Source organism: Dama dama, chromosome 29 (assembly GCF_033118175.1).
Source record: "Dama dama isolate Ldn47 chromosome 29, ASM3311817v1, whole genome shotgun sequence".
Classification (NCBI taxonomy): Eukaryota; Metazoa; Chordata; class Mammalia; order Artiodactyla; family Cervidae; genus Dama; species Dama dama.
In genome coordinates this window covers 39,711,919-39,731,555 of record NC_083709.1, presented here as the reverse complement: position 1 = coordinate 39,731,555, position 19,637 = coordinate 39,711,919, and the positions used below count along the sequence as shown (strand labels likewise).

At 36.5% G+C, this 19,637-nt stretch overlaps 1 protein-coding gene across 8 annotated transcripts in view; it reads right to left on the bottom strand.

Annotated features, from left to right (window-relative positions):
* Positions 1 to 19,637, bottom strand: part of MPDZ (multiple PDZ domain crumbs cell polarity complex component) — a 162,177-nt gene that overhangs the window by 60,197 nt on the left and 82,343 nt on the right. For 5 of the 8 annotated variants that reach the window (XM_061132568.1, XM_061132565.1, XM_061132561.1 and 2 more), the window contains exons 18-22: positions 19,069 to 19,185; positions 17,530 to 17,697; positions 10,941 to 11,225; positions 10,564 to 10,687; positions 3,442 to 3,640 (exon numbers count right to left, since the gene is read on the bottom strand). In XM_061132568.1, the coding sequence (XP_060988551.1) occupies positions 3,442 to 3,640; positions 10,564 to 10,687; positions 10,941 to 11,225; positions 17,530 to 17,697; positions 19,069 to 19,185 (893 nt within the window). The remainder of the gene's footprint in view (positions 1 to 3,441; positions 3,641 to 10,563; positions 10,688 to 10,940; positions 11,226 to 17,529; positions 17,698 to 19,068; positions 19,186 to 19,637) is intronic. The other 3 variants (XM_061132564.1, XM_061132566.1, XM_061132567.1) reach the window with 3 other exon arrangements.

The window sequence follows — 19,637 nt, the reverse complement described above, 5'->3', positions numbered from 1 at the left end:
TACAAAAGCACGAAGTGGTTTTCACAGACAAGTTGTAACACACAGCCATAATGAGCTTTTGAATCACCGATACTCACACATAAAAGGGGGCTCAATCGTCAGCAGGTGCTGCGGAGAATCTAGAATGTGAAGCATACGCCGCGGCATCTTTTTACAATGGTGTTAACAAATGTCAGTGTCTTGTACTGAATGTGCGATGCATACATATGTAGTTAAAAGTGGGTGCTCCTGGTTGTTTCTTCCCCTTTCCACAGCCCTCCTATCTACACCTCCCCCAGAAAAGCATCTGCTCTTCACTCGTGTCTATAGCAGTAATTATTAACAAGCACAGAAAAATGTAACTGCAATCAATCTTTTATTCCTTGATCAGGAATTCATCCCACACTTTAGGTTAAGGCAGGTGAATTCAGATTCAGCTTGGTAATTATCTGGCAGATGTTACAAGCAGCTGCCGTGAAGCACAGAACCCTGGCTATTATTACAGAAATATAAGCGCCCCTGGCAAGGTGGAGTGTGAAGTGAGACAGAATGCATTCTGGTGAGGCTTCACATCTGGTTTTCCATAGAAAATAATGAAACCTGGAACTTCAACTGGCTGTTTCTGAACTCTTGAAACACAAATTATCTACCCAGGCATGCACGAAGGCACACGCGTTCAGTTCAGTTCCTAGCCATCGCTATTAAATGGCAAAAAAGAAAGCCAGCTCATTGTCTCAATAAGCAATGCTTTATTAAAACCAATCGGTTATGCAATTGAAACAATTAAAGTACTTTTTTAATTAAGTACCTACAATACATTTCTCCACCACTAACCCAGATTAAGCTAGCTTCCTCATGAGAAAACAAAAAGAGGCATGGACGGAGCCTAGATCAAGGCAATGACTACAACACTTGACTGGCACTTAAAGTCATGATTTCATTCACAGTAATGAAAGGATTAGACTTTGGGTTTGGGAGAAATCACCCACATAGCTTTCAAAGTAATTTTAAACCTTTTGTTTGTGAAAGCAAGTAAAAGGGAGAAGAAAGGGCCAAAACCACTTCATGCAAAATGTATGGAAAATGCTGCTCGGCCCTGGTCAATCTAAATGACTATTTGTTTTATCATCTGACACATTTACTTGAAAAAGGATTCTATTATTCTCATTTCTTTTTATCATTTACCCAATGAGTCACAACTATAGCCATGTAAATCACAGCTTTAATAGTATACATGAGAAGAAATCAAAGTGATTTGTGGGTGTGTTTGTGAGCGTGTGTGTGTGTATGCACCCATGTGAACTTCTAAGAGAGACTGATAGACTGATTTCCAGAGGAGAGAAGGTTGTAGTATTTTTCTTATTTTTCTTTCAAATGTAAGATACTACATTACATCTTTCTTCCTGGGATCTTAAAGCAATTATTTCTGAATCTCGATATTTATGGATTTCTAGATACCCTTTACAGTCATAATAAACCTGCTGAGGGCATAAATGGGTAAATTCTGGTGCTACACCAGAGGATGGAAAAAAAACAACAAAACAAATCAAAACAAAACAGTACAAGAGAAAAAGATTGTAGCCTGAAAACGTACTGGATAGCTTTTCAGCTCTTCTAGAGGTGACTAGGTACAAGATTTAAGCTAAATCATTGTCACAGTGGTCTTATTTTCTGGCCAGTTTTTAAGTTCTGCGGTACATTTACAACTGAGAGGTAAAGTTAAAACCAAGTACCAATTCTAGCACTCAAGAGTGCCAAAAAGTGGACAGGAGACTTGCATTAGGGTTCATGACATAAGACATGCATTATCACATAATAAATCAAACGATCAGTCATGAGGTCATCTGTTTAGATTACCTCTAAAATAAAGAGTCTGCATGTAGATCCTTATCATTCACCTTTGAAGGAAAAGGAATGGACACTAGCCTGCAAGTGGTGAGGAAAGCACTTAACATTTCTCTTTCATTTACTGTAGGGGCACTGAAATTTTTAATGATCTTCACTCTTACTTGCATGATTAATAAAATAATCACGGGAGTGTCACATGACCTGATGATCTGTTTATTATAAAATAAAAGCCAAAAAGGCATTAAAAATATGAAAGCCCATTAGTGAAATTCCACCCTAAAAATAAAAATCTCCTTTTTATAAGACAACAGAACCCACTCTAAACTAAACAGTATGTATTTTTCTGCTTTTTATCAATGGATAAATGAAAAACACATTTCAGGTACAATCTTTCTTACCTAAGCTCTACCAATATGTATTTTATAAAATAATAGTACAGAATGCAATCAGTAAGACCATATTAATACAAAAAAGTCTCCCATACTAGTATTCATCACATCAATTTAAAGTAAACAATCTTTTTTTTGAACTCTTATTTTACTACTTTATCCCTTATACATTAAATGCAAATATTCAATTATTAATGATAGAGGGAAAAAAAGGCAAGCTATTACATTTTTGAGGTGTGACAATAAGGTTATGTAGTGATTTTTATGCTGGCTCGAGAAATGTTTAGTGATTTAAAAAACAAACCACATATATGAGATGCTTTTAGTACATTATGGGATGATGAGACATTTAAATTCTTCTTCCAACACTAGCCCGCATGAGCTACCATCAGACCATAACAGCATTTCTGTGAATTCTCTTATATGGGTTGAAAAGCAGTTCAACAAAGGGTAAATTATGGGTCAGACTGCTTCTATACAATCTTTTCCATGGCTGACCCCTAAAGATCTGGCTTACTTGGGAGTCTTCATACAGATCATTAGGTACTGCAATTTGCTATATTGAGGCCAATCCAAACTTCTATGTAAGTTCCTAAGTGTGGACCATTCTGCTCAATAAAAGAGATCTCATATCTTGTATAAAGATTTTTGTAGAAATCACTGGAAAATTAAAAATAATAATGGAAGCCAACATTGTTTTGAAATATTGTTGTTGCTAGGTACCTGTAGGGGATTGGCTCCAGGTGCTTTAGATACCAAAGGCCACGGATGCTCAAATCCCTTATATATGAAATGCCAGAGTACAGCTGACCCTCTGTATCCACAAGTCTTCCATTTACGGATTAAATCAATCTTGGGTGGGAATTTGGATCCAAGGTTGGCTACACCCTAGGATACGAAGCCCACAGAGAGCCAACTGCATATTTACTGAAACAAATCTACGCATATTTGGACCTGAGAAATTCAAACCTGTGTTGTTCAAGGGTCAACTGTATTTCAGTACTGTTAGTATTAAGATGTTACTGATTGCAGATATACTTTTCTAAAGTCTACAATCAATGCAATCAATAACTTTTCAGGAATAGTCAAATTCTTCAGTGATTAGTATTGAATATATGATCATTTTTGTATATCAAACAGAAGTATGCACTGAGAAAAAAATTCTGATTAACAGATTGAAATTTCTTTATTTCCCAAGCCAAACTATGGTCCAAATGATACTTACTTTATGTCAGGCCCAATGAGGGAATGTCTTCTCAACAAGGCTCGTGCCTGGGCATTGGTTAAACTGATAGTAGATTCTTCATTAATACACAAGATGCAGTCCCCAACAGCAATCCGACCATCTCGACTAATGGCACCTCCGTGAATAATGCTTCGAACAATCACCCCCAAGCCATCTTTATTAGCACTTACTGTCATTCCTATGGAAAAGGAGAAACACATGCTAAATATATGACTTTCAGAGTCTCCCACAGCAATAAAAATAAAAACAAAAATAAACAAATGAGACCTAATCAAACTTACAAGCTTTCTGCATACCAAAGGAAACCATAAACAAAAAGACAACCTATGGACTGGAAGAAAATATTTGCAAATGATGCGACCAACAAGAGCTTAATTTCCAAAATATACAAACAGCTCATACAACTATAACAACCAAAAAACCAACAACTCCGTCAAAAAAAAGAGCATAAGACCTAAACAGACATTTCTCCAAAGAAGACATACAGATGGACAACAAGCGTGTGAAAAGATCTCAACATTGCTAATTATTTAGAAATGCAAATGAAATGCGTACAATGAGGTACCACTTCATACTGGTCAGAACTGCCATCACTAAAAAGTCTACAAATAACAAAAGCTGAAGGGGATGTGGAGACAAGGGAATCCTCCACACTGATGATAGAAATGCAAATTGGTACAGCCCTTATGGAAAACACTATGGAGATTCCTCAAAAAACAAAAAACAGAACTGTCATATGATCCAGCAATCCATTCCTAGGTATATATCTGGAAAAAACTGTAATTCAAAAAGATTTACACACACCATCTATAATACACAGCACACCACTTGCAATAACCAAGACACAGAAACAACTTAAACATCCAAAGATAGATGAATGGATAAAGATGTGGTGTGTGTGTGTGTGTGTGTGTGTGTGTGTGTGTACGTGTGTATATACATGTATACATATACACACATATATATGTATATGTATATACATATATGTGTGTACATGTACATGTATGTGCATGTATATACACACATACATACACACAATGGAATAGTACTCAGCCATAAAAAGAAATTAAATAATGCCATTTGCAGCAGCAAGGATAAAGCAAGAGATCATCATACTAAGTTAAGTCCAAAAGACAAAAACAAATACCATTTGATCCCACTTATATGTGGAATCTAAAATATGACAAAAATTAACTTATTTACAAAAGAAACAGACTCACAGTAAGTACAGACTTGGGGTTGCCAAAGGGCGGGGGGTGGGGCACGTGGATGTATTGGGAGTTTGGAATTAGTAAATGTAAACTATTATGTACACTTATAACTGAACCATTTTGCTGTAAACTAAAACCTAACACAAAATTGTAAATCGACTATACCTTAATATTTTTTTAAAAAGCATGACTTTCAAATTCATTTAATTTGAATTTAATAATCTCTACAGATTATATATAAAAGAACAAGAGTAACTTTTTAAGCTTTGGACCATAAAAAAGGCTCAGTGCTGAAGAACTGATGCCTTTAAACTGTGATGTTGGAGAAGACTCTTGAGAGTCCCTTGGACTGCAAGGAGATCAAGCCAGTCAATTCTAAAAGAGATCAGTACTGAATATTCACTGGAAGGACTGATGCTGAAGCAGAAGCTTCAATCCTTTGGCTACCTGATGCCAAAGGATTGATTGATGTGAGGTGGCCATCATCAAAAAACCTACAAACAATAAAAGCTGGGGAGGATGTGGAGAAAAGGGAACCCTCTTGCACTGTTATGGGGAATGTAAACTGATACAGCCACTATAACAGTACAGAGATTTCTTTTAAAACTATCCTATAACTGAGCAATCCCACTAATCCTAAGAAATTCACAGCTCAAAAGGACGCATATACCCCAATGTTCAATGCAGCACTATTTACAACAGCTGGGATATGGAAGCAACCTAGATGTTCATCCACAGATCAAAGGATAAAGAAGTTGAAAGAAGTTGTGGTACATATATAAAATGTTGTTATCACTCAACCATAAAAAGGAAGAAATATGAGTCAGTAGTGAGGTAGATGAACCTAGAACCTGTTATACGGAGTGAGGTCAGTCAGAGAAAAACAAATATAGTATATTAAAGCATATATATGGAATCCAGGAAAATGGTACTGATGAACCTATTTGCAGGGAAGGAACAGACACACAGACATAGAGAATGCACTTACGGACACAGTGCGTGGGATGAATTGAGAAAGTAGCATTGACACATACATACTGCTGTGTGTAAAACAGATAGCTTCTGGGAAGCTGATATATAACACAGGGAGCCCAGCCTCTGTGATGACCTGGAGGGGTGGAATTGGGTGGAGGCTCAACATGGAGGGTATACATATGTAGTTTTGATTCATTACACACACACACACACACATACACACACAGAGTTATGACTGATACATGATGTTGTAAGGCAGAAACCAACACAACACTCTAAAGGAATTATCCTCCAGGGGATATTGCCAACCTAAGGATCAAATGTGGGTCTCCTGCATCACAGGCACATTCTCTACCATATGAGCCACCACAGAGACCAACAAAAATAAATAAAAATAATTTTTTTAAAAAAGCATAACAGAATTATTAAGAAGCTTGTATTCAAGTCTTATCTGCAGTGCCTATCATAGTGCCTAAATGTATAGTAGTCAGCTGAATTAAACTAATGTAAACGTTAACCTATTACTGCATCATTTCCAAATCTGAACTTCAATAGCTCCAGATTTTGATATCCACTTGTGCTCTTGACAAGGTCTCTGGATGATTCATAGGAAACAGCCCTAGTAAGTATAAAACTGAATTCCCTATTTACTATTCCCTATTCCCTAGTCTCTACCCTCATTTCTCCATCTGTCCTCCCCATTTTTGTTTACAGCACCACCATACTACTCTTTTTTACTACAGGAGAGTGAAAAACCTGGCTTAAAACTCAACATTCAAAAAACTAAGATGATGGCATCCAGTCCCATCACTTCATGGCAAATAGATGGAGAAACATTGACAGACTTTATTTTCTTGGGCTCCAAAATCACTGCAGATGGTGACTGTAGCCATGAAATTAAAAGACTCTTGCTCCTTGGAAGAAAAGCTATGACAAACCTAGACAGCATATTACAAAGCAGGGAGGTTACTTTGTCAACAAAGGTCTATCTAGTCAAAGCTACAGTTTTTCCAAGTAGTTATGTATGGATGTGAGAGTGGACCATAAAGAAGGCTGAGCACTGAAGAATTGATGCTTTTGAACTGTGGTGTTGGAGAAGACTCTTGAGAGTCCCTGGGACTGCAAGAAGATCCAACCAGTCAATCCTAAAGGAAATAAGTTCTGAATATTCATTGGAAGGACTGGTGCTGGAGCTGAAGCTTCAATACTTTGGCTATCTGATGTGAAGAGCCGCATCAGGGTCTTTCTGAAGAAAAGACCCTGATGTTGGGAAAGACTAAAGGCTGGAGAAGAAGTGAACGACAGAGGATGACATTGCTGGATGGCATCACCAACTCAATGGACATGAGTTTGAGCAAGCTCAGGGAGATGGTGAAGAACAGGGAAATCTGGCATGCTGCAGTCCATGGGGTTGCAGAGTTAGACATGACAGAGCGACTGAACTGAACTGAACTGACTGAAATTTTAAAATTTACATACAATAATATAATTTCATTTAAAATCAAGCACTAAAAGTTCCTTTCAAAACAAGATTATATGATTAAATAATATAAGGAGAGATGTAAGTCGATAAGGGTATTCACAAAGTCTTTGAGAGAAGCCACTAACTCATTTTTAGGTTTTTATAAATTTTAAAAGAAAGAAATCCTCTCTAACAGTCATGTCTGACTCTTCAGGACCCCATGGACTGTTTGCCCACCATGCTCCTCTGTCCATGGAATTCTTCAGGCAAGAATACTGGAGTGGGTTGCCATTCCCTTCTCCAGGGAATCCTCATGATTCAGGGATCAAGCCCAGGTCTCTTGCATCGGCGGCAGATTCTTTAACATCTGAGCCACCAGGGAAGCCCAAATATTAACTATAATTATACCACATTACACATGATATTTCAAATATTTTTAAAGAAATGATCCTGACTACAATATGTTCCCAGCCTGATATTTCATGCCTGGAAAGGAGCCATCCAGACTTCTAGTTACCATATGCAGATAGAAATGAGCTATTAATCAAATATACTTTAAAAGATTCTGTTAAGACTCATACAAATGAGTTTTACGTATATTGTCATTAAGGAAACACCTCTGCTTATCATAAACCAACAAAAAAGTTTCGACAATTCTTCAAACGAGGTGGGTTTCTTATGAGCAAAGAGGCTGGCTCTGAAATGTTTCAATAAGCACTCTGGTTTGCCCTAATGCTGCCATGTTAACTACCAAGTCCCACGAGGCAACTATAGTTTAAAAAAAAATGCAAGACTACAAAACACAATTTAACTCAGTGGCCCATCCTGGGAATCTCACCCATCATCTTGTTCTCACTGGCACCACGCATCCTACAATAAAGCAAGCCACAGACACGGGACAAGTTTTCACAGGCTATGGCCAACATGATCTCTAAATTCTTTCTTAACAGCAGATTTAACACATGACTCTCCCCGTTATGAAAGCTGTCAGGTCAGGTCAACCATATTAAAAAAAGAGGTTGACATCAGTTAGCTCAGCTTATACTTTCCTTTCACCAAACGATCACTTCTAGGTTTCAACAACTTCAAGGTAATATCTACGGACTGGATTTTGGTTGTAACTTGTAAGATCTCTCAGTTTTGTCCTAAAAGCTGTACAGGACAACAGTCCAAGCCATCTACTGCAGAAACAGAACTGGCCCCAAATCTGACTTGCAGCGCTTCTCGTCAGCGTGGCTTTGGGCAACGGACTTAACCTCACACTGGTCTGCAGTTTACTCATCTAAACAATGTGGATAATGTCCACATTTGGGGTTATTCAAAGAATTTTTTGAGAAGAGCACCTGTAATGTTCCTTTCAAAGTGCTCAATAAAGTACAAAAAAAGAAACAGAAGAAAATGCACAGAGTATATTTTAAAAGGGATCTCTACTCCAATCCACAAATACATCGCTTTCTAAAGGCTAAATGCAAGCTTGTAATTCAGCTTCAAAATAACGCTTGTTATTACAACAGTGCTAACACAGCCTTTGGGTGACTTAAGGACTCAGGTGTCTTGTGTGATGAGCAAAAAATCAGAGACAGATTCTCGCCTGAGTTCTGGTTCCACCTTGTAAGGGCTGAGTTCTTCCAGAGAAATTCCTGAGTCTGCTTATGTTCCAGTACTTCATCAGTGAAGAAAAGATAACACTTTCCTTTTACTGTTTTACCTTTGCTTTTTACCTTTCAGATTCTAATACAACGTAACTAGCCAATGTACAACAGATCTATCAAAAATCGTCAATTAAATTTTTCAAAGGTCACTACACCTATGTGTACATATGTGTGCAAATAATATCGCCCCACCAACTAAATGTAACAAATTTTGTCACTCCTTCAGCTTCAACTCTCATCTTGCCCTCCACTGTGCCACGCTTCGTCCACACCAAACTCAGGGATGCTTCACAATTCTCTGCCTTGGCTCTAGCAGCTTCCAATGCTTCCAATGCCTCAACTAGGTGGTAAAATCTATTTCTTTTTCCAGGATGAAATCAAACATCTTCTGTTCTTTAATATCTTTCTAAATTCCTCCAAACTCAGAGAGGAGGGCTTGCTACTCCTTCATTTAAGCCTTCAGTGTTCTCTGTGTGAATGTCACTCATAGCAGGTATGATATGTTAATGCAATGAGGGTCCTGTAAGTCGGTCAGTCTAACTCTCTTAAACTCATGCTCCTTGAAGAAAATAATTATATCATGGTGTCTAGAATAGTGGCCAGAATATAGAAATAATGCTTGAAGGTTGAGTAAATACATAAGCTAGAAGAGGGTTTCTCATACAGGCTCTGCAAAATTTCTGTCTTATGAGTTAATTTTAAAAATGGGTTCTGTGGCCAATGATGTGTGAGAAATGCGGCATTTTGGAACATGTTCTTACAGATACACAAGGCACAAGTGCAAAGCTACTGAGTGATGCGAACAGAAACACCTGTCTCCTTAAGTTTATCACATCCCAAACTTGGAACCCAAGTGTAACTCCCATTAACATCCTACAGAACTAGTGTTCCAAGTAACATGCTCTCACATACACTGCATTAGCAGATGAAATACTTCTGTCACAGTTAGCTGTCTACAGCATGTATCCCATAATTAATGATTAGAGAAAGTTCTGTAGCTTAAGTTTTGTATCATTCTATTAAATGTAATATATAAGAGATATTATAACCAAGGAGAAATTCCCTGCTACAATTCTCCTTTTAGCTACTGTTGGTAGGACCCAGCCACCACCAAACGGAACAAAATCTAGGAGACAGATTGGAATCCCAATCACCAGCTACAGTGGTGTTGCTGCTCGACTCCTCTGCCAAGCCCCAAATATAACAAGGAAACCAAATCCCACCATAGATACCAACATAAAGGGTAATGGCTGGTTACATCCTAAGAGAAAGAAGACTTCTGACACAGAGCTAACCACAGAGTCTGAGACTGCAATCAGGCTTCTGGGGGAAATGATTCCTGACCCTATTTTCAGTCCTGAGCACCAAACACAGAGCTGAATCACGTCACTGCCTAAGTCAAAAGAAGTATAAATGTGAGCTGCCTTGAAATAATTTTAGCTAGTGTAATTAGGATTTTATTTCTACAGGCAGTCTTCTTTGCCCAAATCAGAAGACTTGAGATTTTTAATCAGTCACGATCTTTTATGGGTGGAAAACCCTCACACCTGGGAAGGACTGTTGAAGAATTGCATTAATGCTTTGGTAATGACACAGCTGACTGTCTTTTTAGTCTTTATTTCAGTGAATGGAAGAAATTAAATACAAACGAATGCACGCATAACTGGTACCATTCAAATTAACAATTTACTTTTCCATCCATCTATTTTCTTATCTACAGTTAAAAGTATTGATTCCATGTTCAACATTTCCTCTTGGCAAGGGGGTTAGGACGGAAGGGGTATGTGGAAAAGAAACTTACCTAAGCTAGAATTGCCTTTTGCTATCGCAATAGTCCTCTCGAAAGATTCTCTGGGTGCATTTTGGAGCATGACGCACTCAGCAGCAGAGGCCAGGGAACCCTGTGGAATTAAGAACTTGGAGCCCTGTCAGAAAATAAAAATAAGTCAAGTGGAAAGGAAAACTAGACTTTGGAGTATGATTTCAACATCACCCATATTCTCTAGCTGGTTGGGCTTTACTCAGCAAGAACTTACACAACAAGTTCATAGGTTGTCTTTTGAAAATCTGAGCCTTGGGAGAGCCCTGCCTCCAAATGGAGAGAGAAGCCAGAGTAAGCTAACCCTTCACTGCTCCCAACCTCACCATCACACACAGACTGTATCTTTAGAATGTCACCTTTCCAGTCGAATCAGTCAGCACAGGAGAATTCAGCTCTGCACTTGATACAACTTCATTGGGTAGGCGAGACTCAGTCCAAGCTCTGATGCTGCCACATTCATAGTGCTCTTCAATAGCATTTGCAGGTGTATAGTCATTCATGGCAAAGCCAGAAGCCGGCCCCATGCTCAAGTCCACCGAAGGCGAACTCTCATCCTGTCTTTGCAAGAGATTTTGGGCATACAGCTCCTCCAAGGACATCTGCAGATCAAGTACTGAATCTGAGGAATTTTCAGTAATATCCTGATGATTAAAGAACAAAAACAAAAATTACAGCCAGAATTCTATCAATGCACTTCCTAAGATCTTAATGAAAAACTATTTAGTGAAAAACAAACACAGCATAATTATTACTCAAAAAGTATTAGCAGATGTACAAACTCACTGCTCAGCTTATATGTTGCATATGTTTATTTTTATAAATATGTATACTCTTCCTACAAAACATACATCTACTACTGAGTCATACTACAATATACTAGTACTTAAGCTTATTAAAATACAATATTTTGTTGTACTCACAAATAAAATTATTCAGAGTTCCATATACATAGGAAAGTAAATAACTTATATTTCTAAATCTCATTTAAAAAGTAGTTCATTTCCAATCTTTCTGAAATTCTTATTCGTTCTAAGATTCAGAATATAAAGAATATGACATTGATTGAGAGGTCTCTACTTACAAGAACCTCCAAGAAAAATTATTTGGATAGGGATTTGTAGGTATTTATGTAGTCAAACAGAAGTCACACAATCCATACTTTTATAGGGAATTTTTTCTTAAATCCTCTGCAAATTGCAGCAGAAGGAATAGTACTAAGAAAAGTTGTCGTAAGATGTAGATTCCAATCCAGGCTCTTCATTAATAACAACATCACAGAACTTCTCTTTGTTGTTGTTGACAGTTACTCAGTCGAGTCTGACTCTTTGCGACCCCATGGACTGCAGTATTCCAGGCCTCCCTGTCCATCACCAACTCCCAGAGCTTGCTCAAACTCAAGTCCATCGAGTTGGTGATGCCATCCACCATCTCCTCCTCTGTCGTCCCCTTCTCCTCCTGCCTTCAATCTTTCCTAGCATTAAAGTCTTTTCTAAATAGGTGGGCTCCTCACATTAGGAGGCCAAAGTATTGGAATTTCAGCTTCAGCATCAGTCCTTCGAGTGAATGTTCAGGACTGATTTCCTTTAGGATTGACTGGTTTGATCTCGGCTTTATGTAAAACAATTTCTAGAATTCCATGAAATTCTAAAATTCTACAGCTCTACAAAAATATATATTATCTACTTACAACACATATATTGTATCACATCTGTGCTTTGGACAAGTACTGTCCCATGAACTGCTGTTGAATAAATTTATCAACTGTTCCTTCAATCCTTTTACTGATGTTTTTAAAGTATAAAATCAGTGTATGAATATATTATCAAAAATCATTCGGACCATACTGCACACAGATTACAGTATGAAAGTCTTCCTTCACTGCTCATTCTGCCAGTCCTTTCCTCAGTAGAAATAAATGGCTCCATTAGTTGGGTGTTTATTCATCAGAGTTTTTTATGTATCTGTATAATATATATGTATAAGTACACATGCACACATATGTACATATTCATATCCATTTTTAAAAATTAAACTAATCTAAATACTAAATAGTATATTCCTACTTGAATTTTTGAGGTATCTTTATACCTTAACATGAGAGATTTCCAATATCAGTAAATATGTCATCATTGACATATTCTGAGTCATTGTGATATATACTGCAAGTATTTCCGAGGTTGTCAATTGTCTTTTAAGTCTGTATATGTCATACACATACACGTGTAAAAGTTAATGCTTTATGTAATCAAGAATTATGCAATTCTTTATTATTTATGCAATCAGACTGGTCAATTTCTTTATGCTTCTGGTTTTATATGCTGTTTAATAAGTCATCCTTTTGCACAGAATAAATGAAATATTTTTGAGTATTTTTCTCCAACTTTGTAAATGGTTTGTTTTCAGATACAGTTTTAACCCATCTAGATTTATTTTTCAGAGTTTGGTGTGAGATATGCATCCTTTTCATTTTTTTTTTTTTCTAAATTGGCAATCAATGGTTTCAACACAATTTATTACACTTGTCTTGTTCAATCTCTTTTCTGTTTCTCTGGAATTATCAAACATTCCTGGTATAAAGAATTGAGGCAAGTGGGAAAATCATGCAAGCAACCGACATCTTTAAAATCCTTAGAAACAAAGGATAGGAAAGTATCATCCTCCACACTCCCAAAACCTAAATAATAACCTGTTGGCTCATACAACCAACATTTAGTCTTACAAAAAAAAAAAAAAAAAAACAACACAAAGTACTTACTAGAATAGTGGTTAGCTTCTGTATTTCTAAATTAATCATAACAATTAGCAGAGATCATTCTTACCACTCCTCAAATAAAGGTGGCAATTAAAACTACTTTCCACCGGGAAAAGAGGTCAAGTTGCCCTTGTTAGCTGGGGTTCACTATAAACCATGGAACAGAAATCTCCATGCATTATTCATGAAGGAGTTAACACTGACACATATGAAGAAAGAGCTCATCCACACAGCAGACAACACACGCCTACTTCAGAAACATTTCTGGTTGCTGAACAACAACTGAGTTTTATTTTTAAAAGTCTTATGGATCTAAAAGAAAAGCAGCTCTTCCCTCATAAGATGTCCAAAAATAACCACGATTTCCCAGTACAACTTGGGATCTAAACTGGAATCTTTCAAAAATCCACCTTAATAGGTTCCTCCACTTGACACATTTATGTTCTTAGGGGAAATGGGGAGAAGGTTAAATGAAAATGACAATTATACTTGGAAATATATTGTAATGCATATTAATGTTATACTTAGGCACATTATCTACCCAGAGAATATATTTACATAGACAAGATAAAAACTTGAGCATTGGGTGGACACAACCTGCTTTTTTTTCAATAATCAGTCTACCACAGAAATCTTTCTATACTTTAGAAGAATATACTAGAAGGACAGCTGCTCCAACTTGCACTGCACCCCCACTCTTTCTGAGATAAGGTACACGTGCTGTACTATCTGTACTCTCACCCTACTGAGAGAGAAGGCAACATCTCTCGTACCTTTGCTAGCTCACAATTTTTGTCACTAAGATTTCCACAATCACTCTCATTATCTTGATTATAAGTGATGTAATCAGTTTTTGAGACTAACCCTTTCTCCACAAAATAATAAAAACTGGTATCAAGATTTAAAACATAACTGAAAAGGTGGCAATATTTTATGCTACAGAATGACACCAGTGGAGATTTATTCCTACGAATATGTTGATTTTTTTTTTTTTTTTTAAATCATGGAATCCATTGGTTTTGTCTGATTTGTAAGGTATGAAGAGGGGTTTCTATGGTGACAAACATGAAGTTCAACTTGCACTAGAATCAACCGCATTTCCGGGGGACCAACATGCAGGAATGCAGGATATGCACCGAACTGGTAATCTTTTCATCCCTGGAGCAAGGAGAGAGATGACGGGTGCACTAGGGAGTGTGGGGCACGGGCGTGTGGATAAGAGGAGGAGGAAATGCATCACACAGCTACTGAATCTTTACTGACTGGACTATTAAGTCAAAATAGAGAAAAAGTATCTTCTCCCACAAAACCGTATTGAGCTTTAAAACGAAAGTGTACAAGTATTTAGTAAGTTTCTAAAACAATTATTTCTGCATTCTATTATGTCTTTGGAGGTGAGAAGGAAAAGTGGATAAAAATACTCATGAAAAAATTAAAACCTAAAAGAATAAGAAAACCAACTAGCTTCTTGCCTTTTATGTACACCTTTCAGGGACCTGACTCTAGTAATCCAAATACCATGGAAATGGCCATATTTGTCAGATTCTTGAGTAATGTTTTTTCCCCTAAGCCCCTAAATGATTATTAATCAAATTAAGCAAACACAACTCCTTTATTTAAAAAAAAAAAAAAAAGGCAGAATGATGCCCCAAATGGGAGAATTCTTTGCAGAGGAGCTTCAATGTATCCCTACAGTGCCATGCTAAGCAGTGGTCTAGGTCCAGGCCCTGGACCTAGGAAGAAGGCCTCCCTCTATAATAAGACCCTGTTCTGGGTGACCAGCTCTCAGAGCTTCCAGCAGCATGCCTGGCAAAGGGCAGAGCCTTCTCACAGGGTAAAGAAAACAGGCAAACTTATTTGTGCATTTCCAGTCACCATTTAAGGCTACAAGATTATTACATAATTAGCAAAGTCAAATATCTGAGGAATCAATGAGATCCTTGCACTCTTTTACCCTTCTTTCAAATCAGTATGGGGGTTTTCTCTTTTTCTTAAAGATCACACGTGGTAAGATTTTTTCAATTAAAGAATCCCCAAATGAGCTCACTTTTCTTTAAGAAAAATGGTTGGCTCAAAGTTCTATAACAAATTGTCGCTCTGTCTTTTTAAAATAAATTTAGTGCAAAGAAATAGGAAGATGAATGAATAATCTAACTTTTTCAATTTTCCAGCAAAATATCTTAGTACTGAAAAAATGCCACAAAACAAATACAAAAACAAACAAGCCAAAAAAGTGGCAAAGATGCACGATACACAAACAGTCCTGCTTTCTAAGAAAACTGAAATCACACAGGAGTTTCACAATGTGTTTTAAAACACCCTCATTAGTGTCTCCTTTGTTGTTTTGTAGTTTAAATATTTCAGTTGATAGGCCAGCTTGCCAAAATTTGCTTCAACAAAAGAGTAAACTGCCTTGGAAAAAAAAAAAAAAAAAAAGAGGCAAACAAACTTCAGTAAGCCAATATGTTATACTGTGCATAGCCAGCATTCACCCTGTAAAATATATGCTTCTCAGTATGCACATTGTGTAATCCCGTTAAGTAACAATTACTAAGTTAAACAATGCAATATGTCCCACTGGCAAGAAGGAGTGTGCTATGCAGCAGATTAGAAGATGCCATTAGGAGATGAACTCAGCTTCCAGCCCTGGGGCCACAAAAGAAGGAACATGCCCCAGACAGGACTCAGTCAGATAGTCTCAGGTGTTGTGACAGAGGAGCAGCTGCTCCATTCAAGATTATACCTTGCAAACCAATTCAAGGAGATTGCCCAGCATCATTTGCGAGGATAACAGGTGCACCTTGAACATAAGAGAAAATGCTTTGAAAATGTTCTGGCCAAAAAATTTCCTGTTAATCAGAAAAGGAGGAAAATTGCCCAAGGCCTATCGAAATTCTACTTTCCAACCGACTTATAAATACAGATTCCCTTCCTACTGAATTTATGTGGAAAATATATATTTCACATATTTAAAAAAGAATTATTATCCAATCTTTTACTGAATTGATTATGTTTATTTACAGTATATTTCCAACATGGAAAAATAAGGAAAATATACCCTTATATGAACCTTTTGCCCAGATTTAACATACAGTAATATTTTGGCATATTTTCTTCAATTTCTCTTTCTTCTTAAAAGGATATAAAGTATCAATATTACAGATACAACCAACTTCCCATGCTTTCTTTTTTTCTCCAAGAATAACTTCTTTCCTGAAGTTTAAAGGAATCATTCCTACACATTTTCAGATTTTCAAAATATACACACTCACATACACACTCATAAGTAAATATACACTGAATTGCTCTGTTTATTAAATTTCTAGGAAATATAAATGAGTCCAAGAAATCAATAGAAAGACAAGCAACTCCACTATAAAATGACCAAAAGATATGAAGATGCCATTGGTGGATATGAAAACCAGATGGCCAATATATGAAAACCTGTTCCACTTCATAAGCAATCAGAAATCCAAATTGAAACAGTGATATATCATCTCACACACAAAAGACTGAATAAACTTTATAAAATGTTACTTATTAAAAATTATAGAAAAAAATTAAATAAAGGAAAAAAAATCATAGAGTGTGTCACCAAGAAAATGAATAGAGTCGGGTGAGGCACTTACACCGGTAACCTATTTCGAAAATATAGATGGCAATAGCTAAATTCTTCATTCACTTGCAGTGACTTAAACATTCTTTGCCATTCACTGTGGTTTTTATGTATTCTTTGACATTATTTTATATAAAAATAAATGACAGCATTAAGTTCAACTTAGATAATAAGTATTAAACTAATGCAAGGACTATTTTACTATCCAACGTTCCACGGAAATCAGTTTTAAAACCATTCAGAAAATAAAGTTACTCTTGTAATTTTTCCAAAGTAGATACTACCAAAAACACAATTTAAGAAATATATTTCAGTAAAATTTTTGTCTAATATGCAAATCCTAATCAAATTTTGAAATCTTGTATCTATCACACTGTATCACAGAACCCAGATTTAAAGAGTCCCTTGGAGTCTATAAGATATCCAGCTAACACTACCAAAAGGAAACTGCACTTTAAGAGTGAAGTCATCACTGCATAAACATAAGGTCTTTAACATGCCACTCCCACAAAATCCCATTAGAAATGATCTCTGGGAAGTAAGTTCTCTCATAAATAAAATGGTATTTCCTTTGTACCTTGGGAGGAGAAGATGGAAGGGAGGGACCATAATTCAGGTTATCACTACAAGCACTGCCATGAAGAGATAAAATAGAGGCTTGAGTAGAGTAGATACTGTCATTATCAGGAGAGTACTGTGACTCAAAGGCAGATTCATCTGCTAAGTCAGCATCATTTGCGTTCACCTAGGAATAAAAACAATAATATCAGATGGGAATTCTGTTCTAAGACTAAAGGGCATACTGGTATCATTCTTTGGTCTATCCTACTTTCTATTTAAGGACCTCTTCACTCTCTTCAACACATCAGAAACTAACTACTGTAACAGAACAAAGACAAACTGGTGCAAGCATAGAGGGTTATTTTGTTTCATCAATGAAAGGGCAAAAGGTAACAACAAAGGGCTTGGAGCAATTCTAAGTTTAAATATTTCTATAATTTAAAAAAATGCTTTTTTCCAGTTACCTGGAATTACAAAGTGAAATTATTGTACTGATTGCAATACACACCAAAACTTTTCAAATGGCTGATTCAGGAGCTGGCAATTGAAAAATAACTAACAAGAACCGTATCCTTCAACAATAGGATTATTAGAATCAAAGCCAGATGTGCACAATTAGTTATAAACACCTAATGGAGAATTTCACAGATTTGAAACCTCTCACTAGTCCAACACCACTAAGACAAGTATTTAAAATATTCCTTTCTAGTCACACTGAGGAATGCTTCCCAGCCCTCCAAAAAAATTTTAGGTCAGGAACCTGGCTTTAATGGTAAAAGTACTAGAAATAGGATGTGTAATTTTTACACTTGTATAAATGTCATATGCATATTTAAATCTGATATTTAGTTTTATACTTTATTAAGTATTAACATAGCACTGGCTCCTCTACCAGACCATAAGGTTCTCAGGAGCAAGAACCATGTATTCACCCAACAAAGTTGGGCCTCCAGTGGTCCCTAAGTGTAGTTATTACAGTGAATGATTTTATATAGACCAAGTAAAAATAAAATTTTAATGTAAAAGCTTCTGGTAAATCAATAATGCTAACAAACATGTATTCATAGAAAACATGAACATTCCCTCTTTTGGAAGCTTCTGTGCTCTTAATCCACAAGTGAACCAATGTATGTGACTTTCATATTATTAATATCTAATGAAATAATATAACTTACATCATTAAAAGGAAGGTAAAATAAGTGATCTATGAATGAATACTGAAAACAGTTAAAGAATGCTTAGAGATACTCAAGTACGTATTTACAGCAAACAGTGCTCTAATAACTTTTGGTATGATGTAAAGATTAATTTTACATGTTGACATAATACACTGCTAACTGAATTTCCCCCACAAATTCAACATTTTTCAGGTATATAATGGTTTGCTTTTCTTCTCATTTTGAACTGTGAGAACTACTGAAGTTGAAAATAAAATGTTAAGTTTTCCAAAAGATAATGAACAAAGAATACAGTAAAACTTCAGAATGTTTTGAAAAGCAAAAATAAGACATGTAAGATTTTGAAAGAAAGCTTGATAAGCCAGGGCGCAACTAACCAGAGCCAAGTCAGCCCTGAAGAGGGCTTTATCAGCCAGCCCTTCCTCCTCGCGGGAATGTGGCGGGTAGAGAAAGGAATCCTCCTTAGCAGAAACATAACCCTCTTCTGGGGACAGCTGCAGGGAGAATGAAGTTCAGTGTTTGAGGATGAGTTCATGAAAAAGAGGGAGAACAGAAAAGAGGGAGGGAAAGGGAAAATAGAGGAGAGGGGAGAAAAAAATAAGGGGGGGAGAAAAAAATGGAACGTTTTCAAATAATGTTTTCAAGTTATAAAGTCATCATAAACAAACGACTTTAACATAAATGATGAGCAAGAAATATAATAAATATTCATACTGAACAGTTTTATATTTTAAGACACAATAAGAATGCTTATCCCAATACCAACATCATATGCTAGATGAGAATGCCTTTCTACGAATTTCTTTACCCTTCTTACAAAAAGATTATCAAAATCAACGATTTTTTACATTATAATAGTCTTCTGGTCACTTTTGGTCACCTACCAAATACTCGACTTGAATAATGACTTCTAAATACAGAAATAAGGCAACTTTTAGGTGTTAAG